Source organism: Acomys minous (assembly GCF_964271855.1).
Source record: "Acomys minous genome assembly, chromosome: 11".
In the NCBI taxonomy this organism is placed as follows: Eukaryota; Metazoa; Chordata; class Mammalia; order Rodentia; family Muridae; genus Acomys; species Acomys minous.
In genome coordinates, this window is record NC_140492.1 from 46,876,168 (window position 1) to 46,890,274 (window position 14,107).

General features: G+C 42.6%; 1 protein-coding gene across 19 annotated transcripts in view; it reads left to right on the top strand.

Annotated features, from left to right (window-relative positions):
- Nucleotides 1-14,107, top strand: part of PHLDB2 (pleckstrin homology like domain family B member 2) — a 217,986-nt gene that overhangs the window by 146,378 nt on the left and 57,501 nt on the right. For all 19 annotated transcript variants that reach the window (XM_084801890.1, XM_084801889.1, XM_084801876.1 and 16 more), the window contains one exon: nt 11,378-11,761. In XM_084801890.1, the coding sequence (XP_084658016.1) occupies nt 11,378-11,761 (384 nt within the window). The remainder of the gene's footprint in view (nt 1-11,377; nt 11,762-14,107) is intronic.

Here is a 14,107-nt window from a genome sequence, read left to right on the forward strand (position 1 = left end):
CAGACCCTGCAAATCAGCTTAAAGCATCTAGATCTTTGTGCCATAGCTAGGTGAATTAAATTTGGCAACATTTCCTATCCAACATTTGGATAGGAAAAGGGGTAGGACTCCATGCTAAGAGAATGGTTATTTTTGCTTAATTGTAGTATTAACCTCTTTTTGTCTTACCAAGAGCGTCCTTGAAACATAAAAGCAAGCTTAAGTGTGGAAGATGATTTTGTCCTCCCAGTCTCCCTGAAGCAGCTCTCCTTCCCAATGTCCTTTCTGCTTGCTACATCCCGACAAGACTTTCAGTATTCGAAAATGTTTGTACTTCTGCAAAGTGGGCCAGATAAGCTACAAATGGTGTCAGAGGTTAGTCTGTGAATCAAACTCAGAGGCCCAGGATTTTAGCACAATATTTAGAGATGATGATTGTCTTTTTATATTCTGAGTCAGAATAGCCACTAGTTGATTTACTCTTAAGGTTCAGACTGGGTATTAAATTATTTCTGTGGAATCTTTTCTTAGCTTCTGCATTTGAAACAGCTAGTGATTCCCCACCATTTCTTGTCTTCCACTTTCATGGACTGGTAGACCTGCTTAAAATGTAATACAAGCCATAAACATGAGCCATGTAAGTCATTCTAAACTCTCCTACATTAAAAAAAGCTTTTAAAAAAGTAGGTAGAAACTAAGTATATAGCATTGGGCAGAAAGGAATTTGGTTGACAGTTCTGTGTATATCCAAATAAGACATGCTTTTGAGTTTAAGCTTTCCTTGGTCTCTAATAAATAAATTCATAACCACTGGGCAATATATAGAATATTATCTATCATCAGTTCACCTTGGCTCACTGAAGGACAAAGCAAGAGCTTTCTCTCTTCATCTTTCAAATGGAAAATTGATGGTGTATACATAGGCATTCATTAAATATTGAAGGAATCAATCATTAACAAGTTAGGACTGCCAATTGCCCTGTGTGAACTGAAAGAAAAAAGGAATTGTCTCTGCCTTCTTCCTATCCTTTTGGACAGATGAGCAGGAAAGGAGTATAGAGGGACGCTTAGCAGTTAGCAGTCACTTAATGGCTTCACATGAGAGCAATGCAGAGCTAAAGACTATGTAATTCTATATTGCAATAGGCTGCAGGAGAGACTGTTAGAAGCAGGCTCCTCTACAGTTGAGAGCAAACTCCTAGGTTCTTCTTACAGTGGCAGTACAGGCTATTGCCTCTTGATGGTGCCATGCATTCAGAAATGCCCCTCAGATGTTCAGCTCTGAGGAACCTGCATCAGCCAACCTTTTCACTCTCAGACTGCACGCAGAACAGAAGCCTGCTTCGACTGAAAAGGGCCCATTATGGCAGTCTATGGAAGAAACCCCTAGTCTTTTCAAATGATAAGTCAATATATGAACCCTTGTTTTTAAATAAGAACAAAGAAGTACAATGGACAATGTTTTTTTTTTTTAAGCTTGATACTGATGTTTTTTTAGAAGCAGAGAAACCTACAAGTATCACCATAGAAACACATTTACCACTTCATTCATGGGAATTGCTTGCCCTAGTTTGTTTCCATTGCTATGTACACACCATGACCAAAAGCAACTTGTGGAGGAAAAGGTTGATTTGGCTTACACTTCCACATCACAGCCCATCATCGATGGCAGTCGGGGCTGGAATTCAATCAGGGACCTGAGGGCAGAAAGCAAAGCAGAGCCCATGGAGAAACCCTGCTATCTTGCCAGTTGTCCTACAGAGTCTATAGCTTGCTCAGCCCGCTTTCTTATACAACTCCAAACCATTTGTCCAGGGATGGCACTGCCCAGAGTGGGCGGGACCCTTCCATGTCAATCTTGTATCTTGTATCCAGTTAACAAAAGTCTAACCAACAAAGAGATTTTTTTTTATTATTTCAGTCATCTCAACGTGCAGGTTCAGACCCATTAGAAGCAATCTGATTTGAAGTATTAGACACTCCGTTTTCAGATAGTTGTAGACTCACACACAAATACAAAAATTTCTAAAATTATAATTTTTAGGGTACAGAGCTCCACTGTACCTTTTACTCAGTTTCCTCCAAAGTATAGAGCAATAGGATAGCAGGACAAGACATTCAGTCAGTAAAGGCACACTGGAAGGCTCTGCCATGTTGGCCCCTTTTTAGTCACACCATTTTTTCCCTATCATGACCTCTAGAAGTCGCAAATCTGTTCTTTATTTGAATAAATAAATGTATTTGTTATTTTATATGACTGCACAGTCTGTAACCTATAGGCTCGTTTGTTTGTTTGTTTGTTTGACCTAGCCCTGTTCTCTGGAGACTGAGTCATGGCTTTGTGTGCTCTTTCTCCCCCATGCTTTAAAACAATGCACGAGACAAAGAGAATCTCAAACTCATACCTAATGTTTTTTGTTTGATTTTTTTTTTTTTTTAGACAAGGTCTCACTATGTAACCCTGGCTGGCCTAAAATTGATATGACTCCTAGGCTGGTCTCAAACTCACTGCCTTCTAAATGCTGGGGTTAAAGGCCTGCACCAACACACTGAACTCTTGTTTTTTTCTTTTTATCTTCAGATAGGGTTTCATGTAGCCCAGGCTGGCCTCCAACTGTTATGTAGCTGAAGATAACCCCGACCTTCTGATCTTTCTGTCTCTGCTTTGTGCATTGTAGGCAAACGTTATAACAACTGAGCTACATCTCCATCTCTTTTATTTCTTTTCAAAAGAATAACTTCATTTAAGAATTTTAATTGCATTTTATCTGTTTATTTTGTGAACAGCTCTGTGTGTGTGTGTGTGTGTGTGTGTGTGTGTGTGTGTGTGTGTTACACACTTGCACTTGCATCACATCATGTCTGTGGATGCAGAGTACAACTTGCAGGTTTCCTCTTTCACCATGTGGGGGGGTCCTGGGTATTGAACCCAGGTTGTCAGTCTTGCAATCTGGTGCCACACTGGCTACATTTTTCTCTTTGTTCCCCAACCCCGACCTCATTTCCTGCATTCCTAGCTAATCTGTCTTCTCTTCTTTCCCAGGGTTTATTCATAAAACATGCACTAGGTTAGAAGAAAGGGCAAGAGTGTGTCTCCTTCATCTTCTCAGGGGCTGGAATTAGTGAGATAAGCCTTAGGAAGGTTACAACAGCTACAGGCTCAGATAAAGTCCATTTCACTTTTAGGGGAGATCTTTTTGTGTGGTATGTTCTACTGAAATAATTTGTTTTGGATAAGTTGATGTTTCTCACTCAAAGTCGCTGAAATGGTATTGTCTCTCTGGTATTGTCATTTGTATCTGGAGGACAGACAGAATCAGTAGAAGGCACTGAGTTGGCTTAAAAGGGCCATGTTTCCTTTCATTTATTGCTCTTTTTGATGACAGAATATAGACGATGCAGATGGGACCTAAATCATCCCAGGCAGACTACAGTTTCACAATCGCCCTGGAAGGAAAGAAAATGCCATAACTTTCCCAACATTCCCAAATGCAGATGCATTTCCTATGCGTAAGACTTTGTAAGGTGGTTTTAAATTTTAACATAGAGCATGTTCCATGTTTTATGGCTCATAACTAGCCACCCTACAGTAATTTCTTGGAGACAGCCCACTCTCTCTTTTTACATGCAGTTTTCCTGTCTTCTTCATGCATGAAGAATTACTGTATTTTTAGAAGAGAGTAAATAAAGGGTTTTTTTTTAGTTATTTATTTTTGTTTTGTGTATATGACTGTTGTACCAGCATGTATGTATGCGTACCACATAGATGCCTGGTACCTGTAAAGACCAAAAAAAGAGGGCAGTGGATGCCCTGAATCTGGAGTTACAGATGGTTGTGAGCCATTATGTGGGTGCTGGGAACTGAACCCAGGTCCTTTAATAAGGGCCAGCTCTCAAACTCTCTGCTGAGTCATCTCTCCAGACCCAGGGATAGAACAATGGTATTGGTGCCACTCACAAACCGATTTTCAATGAGCAAAGTAAAATAGTATGTAAAATGCTAAAATAATTTTGCATCTGGTGTTTTTGGGAGAATGGCAAAGTGTTTTTTTTTTTTAATTTTTGTTTTTTGTTTTGTTTTGTTTTGTTTTTGTTTTTTTTTTTTTTGAGACAGGGTTTCAGTGTGTCACCTTGGCTGTCCTGGACTTGCTTTGTAGACCAGGCTGGCCTCGAACTCGCAGAGATCTGTTTGCCTCCGCCTCCCAAGTGCTGGGATTAAAGGTGTGTGTCATCACACCCAGCCACATCTGGTATTTTGTAGACTATATTGTTTCAGAAGAAACAAAATGATGCAGAATTTGATCAAGGCAAAGTGAAAATGTAGGCAGATTATGGTCATGTTGGTGATCAAGCTTCTGTAACAGCGCTTTTGTCCCTGGTGCAGCATTCTCTGATACACTATTCGTGTAGCAGTAAAGTCATGTGACATGTTTTCTTAGATGCCATGGGAAATGTTTTTTTCTGTCATAACTTCTATTTTGAACCTGTGTTTCAGTAAGGAGACACATATTCGCCATTCCATTAGAATGCTACATATCCGCTCCCCACCCCAATGCTACACAGTCACTCATAGCATTTTTGAATAATATATATTAATACCAAAGGTCTTTCACCTTTAACTTTAATTTAAAAAATGAAACAGTTCATAACCACTTTAGCCTAAATGTATATTGTATACAATCTATATAGTTGTATACTACATTGTTACATGTAATAATAAGTAAATGTATTTTAATTACTATATCACTTTAATGTTTACATCTTTTAAAGTTCCTAACCCCTTCTATCATATGGACACAGCTAGAAATAGAGGTAGAGGCAGTAGGTTTGAGGGAGACGCAGCACACATGTCTGAAAGAGTGAAACGCATGCTTGGAGAACTGCTTGGTGACATGACACGGAAAGAGCTGCATGTCTCTGAGCACAAGCAAAGGCGGGAAGTGACAGACAGCTCAGCCATTTGCTACTGTGGCACAGCAATCATGAGATGACTCAGTGGACCTCAGAGGTTCTAAGGCAGACCCGAGGGCAGTGTGCGGAACACCCGGCTTTTATGTCATGGACGTAGGTGTATTGGAAAATGGATTCTGTTAAGACTAATTCTTTCTAGAACCTACTCCACTGGATTTAATATGCTGTAGGGGAGCATATGCCGGTCTGTGTTGGTGGGAATAGAGGAACAGATAACAGGGAGATGTTCAAGTGATTTCCCCCAGGTTACTGTAACCGCGGGAGAGAAGTCTCATCTCAGAACATTATAGTAGTCACACTCTAGTTACCCGGTTTTATACACTGAACTGAAACACATGGCACCTGCCTTGCTTGAAGCTGCAAGCACATATCCAGAACCAGAATTCAAACTCTACAGGTCTGGCCCTGAGTTGTATACTTAGCTACTGTGGCACAGTGGTGGAAAGGGACCAAGGAGGACGATTAGGAAGAACACCTACGCAAGACGGTCTCCATCTCCTTAGGCTGTATGCTGGCTTTATTTCAGCGTAGTTAGGGTCTTCAAGGAATATTGAAAGTCAGAGTTAAGTGTCCTAGTTATTGTTTATGTCTTATCGCCATGGTTATTATTATTACGGAGGAGAATAAGCACGTTAATATAAAATCTTCATAGCAGTTTGCATATAACAGGAGTTTGATGTTCAGTTAGTACTCACCACATTATTAATCCCCTTCCAACAACCTGCAGTTGCCTTCCAAGCAGGTACAGCTGCATGAAGCTATTGAACTTTCATTCTGTAGATGTGCTCCATTCCATCTCAATCCTACTGATGTGCACAAGTCCTAACTCAACGCCCCTGATGTGCCCCATCCCAGCTCAACCCCACTGATGAGCACAAGCCCCCAACCCCAATGATGTGCTCCATCCCAGCTCAACCCCACTGATGAGCACAAGTCCTAAACCCCAATGGTGTGCCTCATCCCAGTTCAACCCCACTGATGAGCACAAGTCCCCAACCCCAATGGTGTGCCCCATCTCAGCTCAACCCCACTGATGAGCACAAGTCTTAAACCCCAATGGTGTGCCTCATCCCAGTTCAACCCCGCTGATGGGCACAAGACCTAAACCCCAATGGTGTGCCCCATCCCAGCTCAAACCCACTGATGGGCACAGAGTCAGTACCATTTAAACCAAGAGTAGCAGAGCTAGGTGCTTCCTTGACTATGAGTCTGAAAATAGACTTCTCAGACAGTGTACAGTAGTCTTAGTAGGACACTTTAGTTAAATGTCACATGAAGGCAATTCATAAAACTAAACTGTAAGAACCAGTCACTCTTAATGACAGCTTCTTTATCAGATGATCTGTCCCAAAGTGATAAGAACAGGAGAAAGGCAAGTTTGGGCAAATGGGAAGGCCAGTTACAATGTGAAAGGATTCTTTCTCTACACTGCACTTCGTTCCTGACACCATCTCCAGGCCCAGGAGTTCCCCACACCAGCCTCAGATCCAGGACATCACTAGAAGTTCCCACACACCTCTCAACAGCCAGTATAAATGGCCACAGTTCTAGGCAGTTGAGAAAACAAATCAATAGACATCAGCCAAAGGAAGAGGCACACGGGGAGGAGTTCAGAGGATAACAGAAGTGGTACTTGTATCATTCTCTACCAGGGGAATGAGAATGCGCTATTCTACCACCCTCTGACAGTGGCAGGACACACACACCGGAGAAACTGGTGTCTCTAAGGTTTTTGTTGAGAGTTTGTCATGTAGCCATGTCTCACGGATGATTGATTGACTGTTTCAGTTTTCTGGTTGAGTGATAGACCTTGACCCGAGGCTTCCACAGGAAATCATGTGGTTAGTCTTTCTGCAGTATCCAACCTCAATTTTATATTTATTAGATACTGCTAACCCTAGTCTAAGTGAAGGTCTCTCTCTGGACAAAGCTAAATCTCTGTAGTAGGTAACCGAGGATTCTTTTACTAGGATCCTTGTGTCCCTTCTCTCCAAGATTTGGCCCAGTTTCCTGCTGAAATGAAGCACAAGTTATCAGCCATAATGGATTTCTATTATGGGAAAAGGAATACAATATATTTCAGAGGTTTCAAAGAACCTAGATCTGTTTCTTCCAGATACTTCAGTGTCAGTGTGGGTTGATTAAGACTTCCGCTCCACACTTCCTCTCTGGGGACCAAGACTGATGGAGCTAGCACTAGCTGGGGTCAGTCTGTCAAAGCTAAGCAAGACATGTAATAAACCATACCTGCCTGTCACACAGGAACACACTCATTGCTTCTTGTATTTCATCGTTGTTGTTTTATTGTGCTTGTACTCCAGCAAAAATCTGAAGACCTTGTAATTTGGAAACGGGAAAGAGAAAAAACATTTTTGTCCTCTGCCCAGTAAGAGAAGATAATAATAACCAAGTTACTAACATCAAGGGATTTAAATATAGGAATTATTATACGCCCATAAAAGACACAACTATTTGAATATGAGATTATGGTATACATCCCCATCACTAGGCCAGGCCTACTGAATTGAGGCAGTAGCATGTGCTCCTGGCACCCTGGAAATTCTGCATTCTGAACCCTCTCTCTCTTCTCACTGTGCCCCTCTCGTATTTTAGGTCTCTGTGTGCTCTGCCGCCAAGGTACAGCTCCATCCATCCTAAATCCATACTTTTTAAAACTAACGCTTTTGTTAATTGCTGTTTCTGTAACTGCTCACTTATTTGTGCCTCCTGTTAAAATATGGGTGAAGAAGGCTTCTTTTTCACCTACATGTTCTGTACACACCACTAGGAAGCAAGTAACTTGAATACATTTTTTTTTTTTTTGCCAAACTCAAGATTATGGAGACAATGGATCCCTAGCCTTAACAAAGGAGAACCTAGCCTTAACAAAGGAGAACCACATCTAACTGTCAAAAGAGGCATTTGGAAGAGTGAAAGGTACTTCTTTTGAGTAACTCACCTATCACTCTTAGAGTGTGGCTCTTTTATTCTGTGAACTCATTGACTCAGCATACCGTAACAAATCATCTAGCAAGCGTTTAACTCCTGTTTATGCATTGGTGGCTGGTTTTCTGCATAATTTATTTATTCAGTATTTCCCCAGTCTTGTGGGCTAGACCAGCACAGATGTTGGCTCCACTGGAATGGACTGTTTTGCTATACCACTCTGGGACTGGAATAGAGCAATGTCAGAAATATTCTTCTAAAGTACAAAGTTTGGGAATAAAAGTTTGTTAATAGCCCTCAACACCTTTAAATTTTTAATGCTTAAAGTCACAAAATTGCACGGCCAATATTTTCGTCGCACTTTAAAAGCTATTATGACCCCTTCAAAAAACGTCCTTGGTATGCGTGGGATACAGAGATGAGGGTAGAGGAAATAAAGGAAAGAGAGGGTTTTTGTAATAATTTTGCTTTCTAAATACTTACCACCATTGTAATTTTGCCATTTTGGACTGGCAGCCACCAGTTTTCTGAATGGGAGATTACTGACATGGGATACTGGCTAGGATGATTCGGAGATCTCAAAGTGAGCCACCTCCAGCTTTGCACATTGGAATGCAGAGATTCAAGGGAAACTCAGTTTCAGATAAGGATTCTGTGTCTTGGCATGAGGTCATTCCAGGGAAAGACGTGATGACTAGTGTGGACAAGACACCAGACTGCAGAGAGCTGAAGGGAGCAGCATCTAAAGGGTTACTTTTGCTCAGGGTTTTCCTTAAAAGGCTTCCTGAAGTGCTTTCTGAAGTGTTTTTGCAATCTCTCTTCTGACGCACACATCTCAGCATCAGCTTCTTTCTCTTTGGTGTTGCCTTTAAGGGCCAGTGTGTCTCGGCACCACCTGGATTTCTTTTAGATTTGTGGGCCACAGTGCTGCCTGTGTGTCTGATTCAATCTGGACAGACTGCGTGCCTGTGGACAGGGTGATAAGAATAGAGAGACACATACCAGTAGACCAAACTTCCTGTGCACAAACAAGCCTCTGAATACTGCGTTTCACTGTCTGAAATAGCATCCATCTTAGGACCGGGATCACTTTTTCCCCCTCTGGAATTAAGCAACAGCACAGGCAGCAAAGGCAACTATTTTGGGAAAGAGATGTGGGAGGAATGTTGCTGTGTCTCCCAGTCTAGGCAGGAGTACCTTTCCTTCATTTAAAGATTATACCATGTAGTAGGACCCCGGGATAAATGCAAATAGGTACACCGCAGATAATCCCAAGTGGCAAGGTTACTGTGTGCATCCTGTGTGGTTAATGAAGACAGAGCCTGAGCCTAGATGCATCAGCCTAAACCCAAATTGCAGAAAGGGGCGTTTTCTTTGGTGATTCGGCTCCTGGTACGGATGCTGTGGAGAAAGGGGAAAAGGTAACTACGCCATGCCCCTTCCTTCTCCTTACCCACGCCCTCACAGAATGGTTTTGGGTATAGACTTTTCTTAACTGTTGGAGAAGTTGTAAATTAGTCAGTAGATTCTGTGTCCCCTACTCCCTCCCTATAAAGCTGAGGTAGGTAGGGCTTGGCAGCTGGTGACAGCTGCAGAGATAAATAAATCCTTTCCTGGATGAAAGGAGCCTGGCTTGTGCAGCTCTGAGGGCCTGCCTGAAAAGAGGCCATGAGGACAGACGTGCAGCTGGAGACCAGAAATGCAAGCAGTGACAGGGAGGTGGGAGTTTACGGGGACCAGTTCAGTAGGCTTTCTGATCAAGTTAGTACTCTTTGTAGAGGGAGGGGATACTTCAGAGGGCACAGATGCTTTAGAAACTCTTTAAATGAAGTCTAACCTTTGCCAGTTAGTACACTGAACGGAAAGCAGGGAACCGCAGCGCTGTGTTACTGCTCTGTTACCATCTTGACTGTGGGAGAACTAACTCTCTGAAGTTGCCTTCACAAATTAGCTGCACCGGGAGGCAAATACGCAGCGCAGTGTACAGAGTGTGTTCCTGTGTTATTACTGATGTCCAGTTTGTGCAGTGCTTTTCTATGGGGGCATTTGAAGTCTCTTTCCAGGGTGGTAGAATATACTCACAACATTTGGCCCTGGGTTTGGGTTCTTCTGTTCTCTGTGGCAGTAGATTAATGTGAGGCTCCCCACCCCATAGGCAAGGCTGTCTAGGCTTATGAGAACTGCCTGTAAATTATTCCCTGATGTTCATAACTATGCTATTGATTTGCTTGAAATTATAAAGGCCTATGTTTTTATATGGAGTCTGGTGAGGGGTCAGTTAATGAGTGGTATTATTTGAGACATTGATGGCCTATGGTCTTTTTTTTTTTTTCTAAGTAAATTGTCATTTTACTTTCTAGCCACATGAATCAAATGTTCAATGATTTTAGATTTTGGACTATTTTGATGTCCTTCTATCTGGACTTGATGTGAAATGTTCTTTATTCTATTGCAACATTATACATTTTGTTTATATATGTATAAATGTGTGTGTATGTGTGTGTGCGCGCGCGCGTGTGCCCGTGTTCAGAGGACAACTTGCAAGAGCTAGCTCTCTTCCTTCACCGTGTACGTCTTAGGGGTTAAACTCAGGTCACCAGGCTTGTTAGGATGCACCTTTCCTGGTCGAGCCAACTCTACCCATTCATACATTTAAAAGATAATTTTATTAATATGACAAACTGAAGGAGACCTTTATGAAGGAGACAATTGAAACGTTTTCAATTTTTTGATGTAAGGGGGGGAGACGAAGACATAGATAAACCCTGTGCCTTGAAAGATACTTTAGATGCCATTTTTCTCTTGGTGTGTTTAACAGTAAAAGAACAGTGCTCTGGGAAGTTAGGGGGTTCATTTTAAGCACAGGTGTTAAGTATGTATTGTTAGAAGTCCTAGTTATCGTTAAAGGTGGGTTAAGAGGAGGCAAAAGAGACTCAATAGGAAACGGAGGGGTGGTTTTTTTTTTAACTCTTCGAACTCTTTAGAGACTTGATAAATCAAGAGGACGCTTATTGGAATCTGCTATATGCTATAGTCAGTCCAGGTTTATACAGACGAAGGTTGTGTAGCACAGAGTGTAAGGAAGTAGGAGGAATTACAAGCACTTCCAGCTAGGACCTTAAACATATCTACCCATAGGAGGAGCTGGAAGCCAAGTATGGCTCCTGCATGCCTGTAGTCCCAGCCTTCAGGAGACTGAGGGAAGGGGATTATGAGTTTAAGGTTATACTTCAAGGATCCTATCACAAAAAGGAGAGAGAGGGGGAGGAGAAAGGAAGGGAGGGGAGATGGAGCAGACGAAGAGGAAGGGAGGGAGGGAGAGAGGGAGGGAAGGAGGAAGGGAGGGAGGGAGGGAGGAAGGAAGGAAAGGAGGGAGGAAGGGTGTGGACCAGCATGAGAACGAGCCCTCCAGTCCCGCGGTCAGTCTGGAGTAGCCTCCATCCTGTCAACCTCGCTTACCTTGCCTCTTTCCTCGCTCTAGGAGCGGCAGCGGTTGGAGACCATCCTCAGTCTCTGCGCTGAGTACACGAAGCCGGAGAGCCGCCGCCTGTCCGCTGGCACCACGGTGGCTGATGTGCAGAAAATCAACAAGGAGCTTGAGAAGCTGCAGCTGTCCGATGAGGAGTCTGTGTTCGAGGAGGCTCTGGTGTGCCCCGACACCAGGTACAGGTGCCACCGGAAGGGCTCTCTCCAGGATGTTGACATGGCAGGCTTCGGGAGCCTCGGTCACAGTGCCAGCTTTCTGGCCTCCAGGAGCGGCAGGAATGATGATCTGCTTGGTGACCTCACCAGGACGCTCCCATCATCCTCGGCTGCGTTTCTGAAAGCATCCAATGAGTCCTCCTACCTCAGCATCCTACCGAAGGTAATGTTGGGTACAGAGACCACACCTGGGGCCTAGGGTGATGCACACGCTTCCACGGAGAAATGAGAGCTTTATCACGGGCATTTTCTTGACCGTGAGTGCAGCTATCACGGAAGAGGTAGTTAGATGACAAGGTGCAGCAAATTAGAGAGATCACTGTAAAGCACTGGTTCTCAACCTGTAGATAGTACAACTTATATGTAGTCAGATTCTATTATAATGTATTTCTGTATACTTGTGCCTGTTGGGTCTCTGGTCATCCCTTCAAGGATCGAGCGATCCTCTCACAGGGGTTGCCTAAGACTATTAAAAAACACAGATATATACATTGTAATTCATAACAGTAGCCAAATCACAGTTTTGAAGTGGCAACAACAACAACAACAACAAAATTTTTTTTTTTGGTTTTTCCAGACAGGGTTTCTCTGTGTAGCCTTGGCTGTCCAAAATAACTTTTATGTTTGAGGGTCTCCCCAACATGAAGAACTGTATTAAAGTGTCGCAGCATTAGGAAGGTTGAGACCCGCTGCTGTAAGGTAGCAATTGCATTGTGAAGGTGTAGCCACCCCGCCTTGAAAAGGTGTCTCTCTTCTCTCTTCCCCTCACAGCTGGACACTTAAGGGAAGTAAGTAAAGCTACGTGTCTCACTGTCCTGTCACACTGTCTGCACATTATGAGTCACGTTGCTCTTCATAGCCTCCCGCCATTAAAGGAGCATTTGTATATACTGCCCTTTCCTGCTGTTTCTCGGAAGCCTGGTGGAAATTTACTCACTCAGTGGGCTTTTACATCTTTATTAGGCGTGTATTAATTGAATGAGTTTCATTATGAAACTTCCATAGGTGCCTGTGAGGTGATTGGGTTGTACTCATTCCCTCTGCTACCCTTTCTTATTCCCGGCTCCTTTCCTGTTTTCTCACTCCAAATTCTTACTAGTCCCCTTGCTCCTTGCTCCTCCCATCTCATATATGATGGAAAACACGTGAGATTGAGTTTTCACTTCACATGGCGATCTCCGTTCCACCCATTGTCCTGCAATCCTTATGGCTAGATGGTACTGCGTTGTGCAAGGTATATCCTGTTTTCTTCATACTCTCAACTGTTGATCAGCATCGAGGCTGATTCATAAGTTAGTCATAATAAACAGTGAGGCAACACACATAGGTGTGCAGCTGTCTCTGTGGGACGCCACCTTGGGGTATATACACAGGAGTGGTATAGCTGGATCATATGAAAATTCTATTTTTAATGTTTGGAGGCATCTCCAGACTGATTCCTATAATGGCTGTACTAAATTACATCCCCACTACCAGCGTGTTAGAGCCTCTTCTCCGCCCCCACCCCAACCACCACCCTGTCACCCTCACCAGCACTTATATCCTGGATCACACACATTCTAAGGGGGGGGGGTGAAACAGAATGTCAATGTGCCTTTTAATTTGCATTTCCCTGATATATTATTGTTTGGATTAGGGTTAGTGGAAGGACCATTCGTATCATGCCCAGTGTTAGATAATACAACTTGCATGTAATCATTTTCTATTATACATATTTCTGTATACTTGTGCCTGTTGGGTCTCTTACTAGAAGTAGAATTGTCTCCTGAGTTCTGGAACTCCAGGTGTGAGTTTCTATGCCTGACTTGTACATTATCTGTTATGTATATGAACATATCCAAGCTGCACTCCTTTAAGACGTTGAGGAAGGCTGAGTGAGAGTGGGCGAGATGCTCTTCCCCAGAGAAGAGTACATAGCTAGTACCAGGTGTTCAGCCTTACAAACATACATGCAAATAACATTATATTGACTCAATAGACTATATTTAAGTATATGTGTGTGTGTGTGTGTGTGTGTGTGTGTGTGTGTGTGTGTGTGTACTAACAATGAGTGAGAAAAGAGGCCCTAAATTCTGAGAGTGGGGAATGAATGATTCGTGGGAGGGTTTGGAGGGAGGGAAAGAAAAGGAGGAATGCTATAATTATATTATAATCTCAAAAAAATTAAAAGAACAAATTAGCCTTCTGCCTCACACTTTCACTAATAGTTTATGGGCACAGTCTATTCCCCATGCATTTGTAAAAGTTATGTACCATCACAATTTTTTTAAGTTTCCAAACTGATATGTGTTTAAATTTATCTTTAATTATGCATAAAGTAGGTATCGACATCCTTTCATATTCTAAAATAATTTCCGTTTGACCTCTTCCTTGGGCTTGAACCCGAGACCTCCAGACTTAAAGTCTGATATTTTACCAACTGAGCCACCTGAGGCTTCTCTGATCTCTTTCTTAAAGACTTATTTGTCCAAGCTTCGCTTCATTATAAGGACTGCTTATTAGTCTTTTG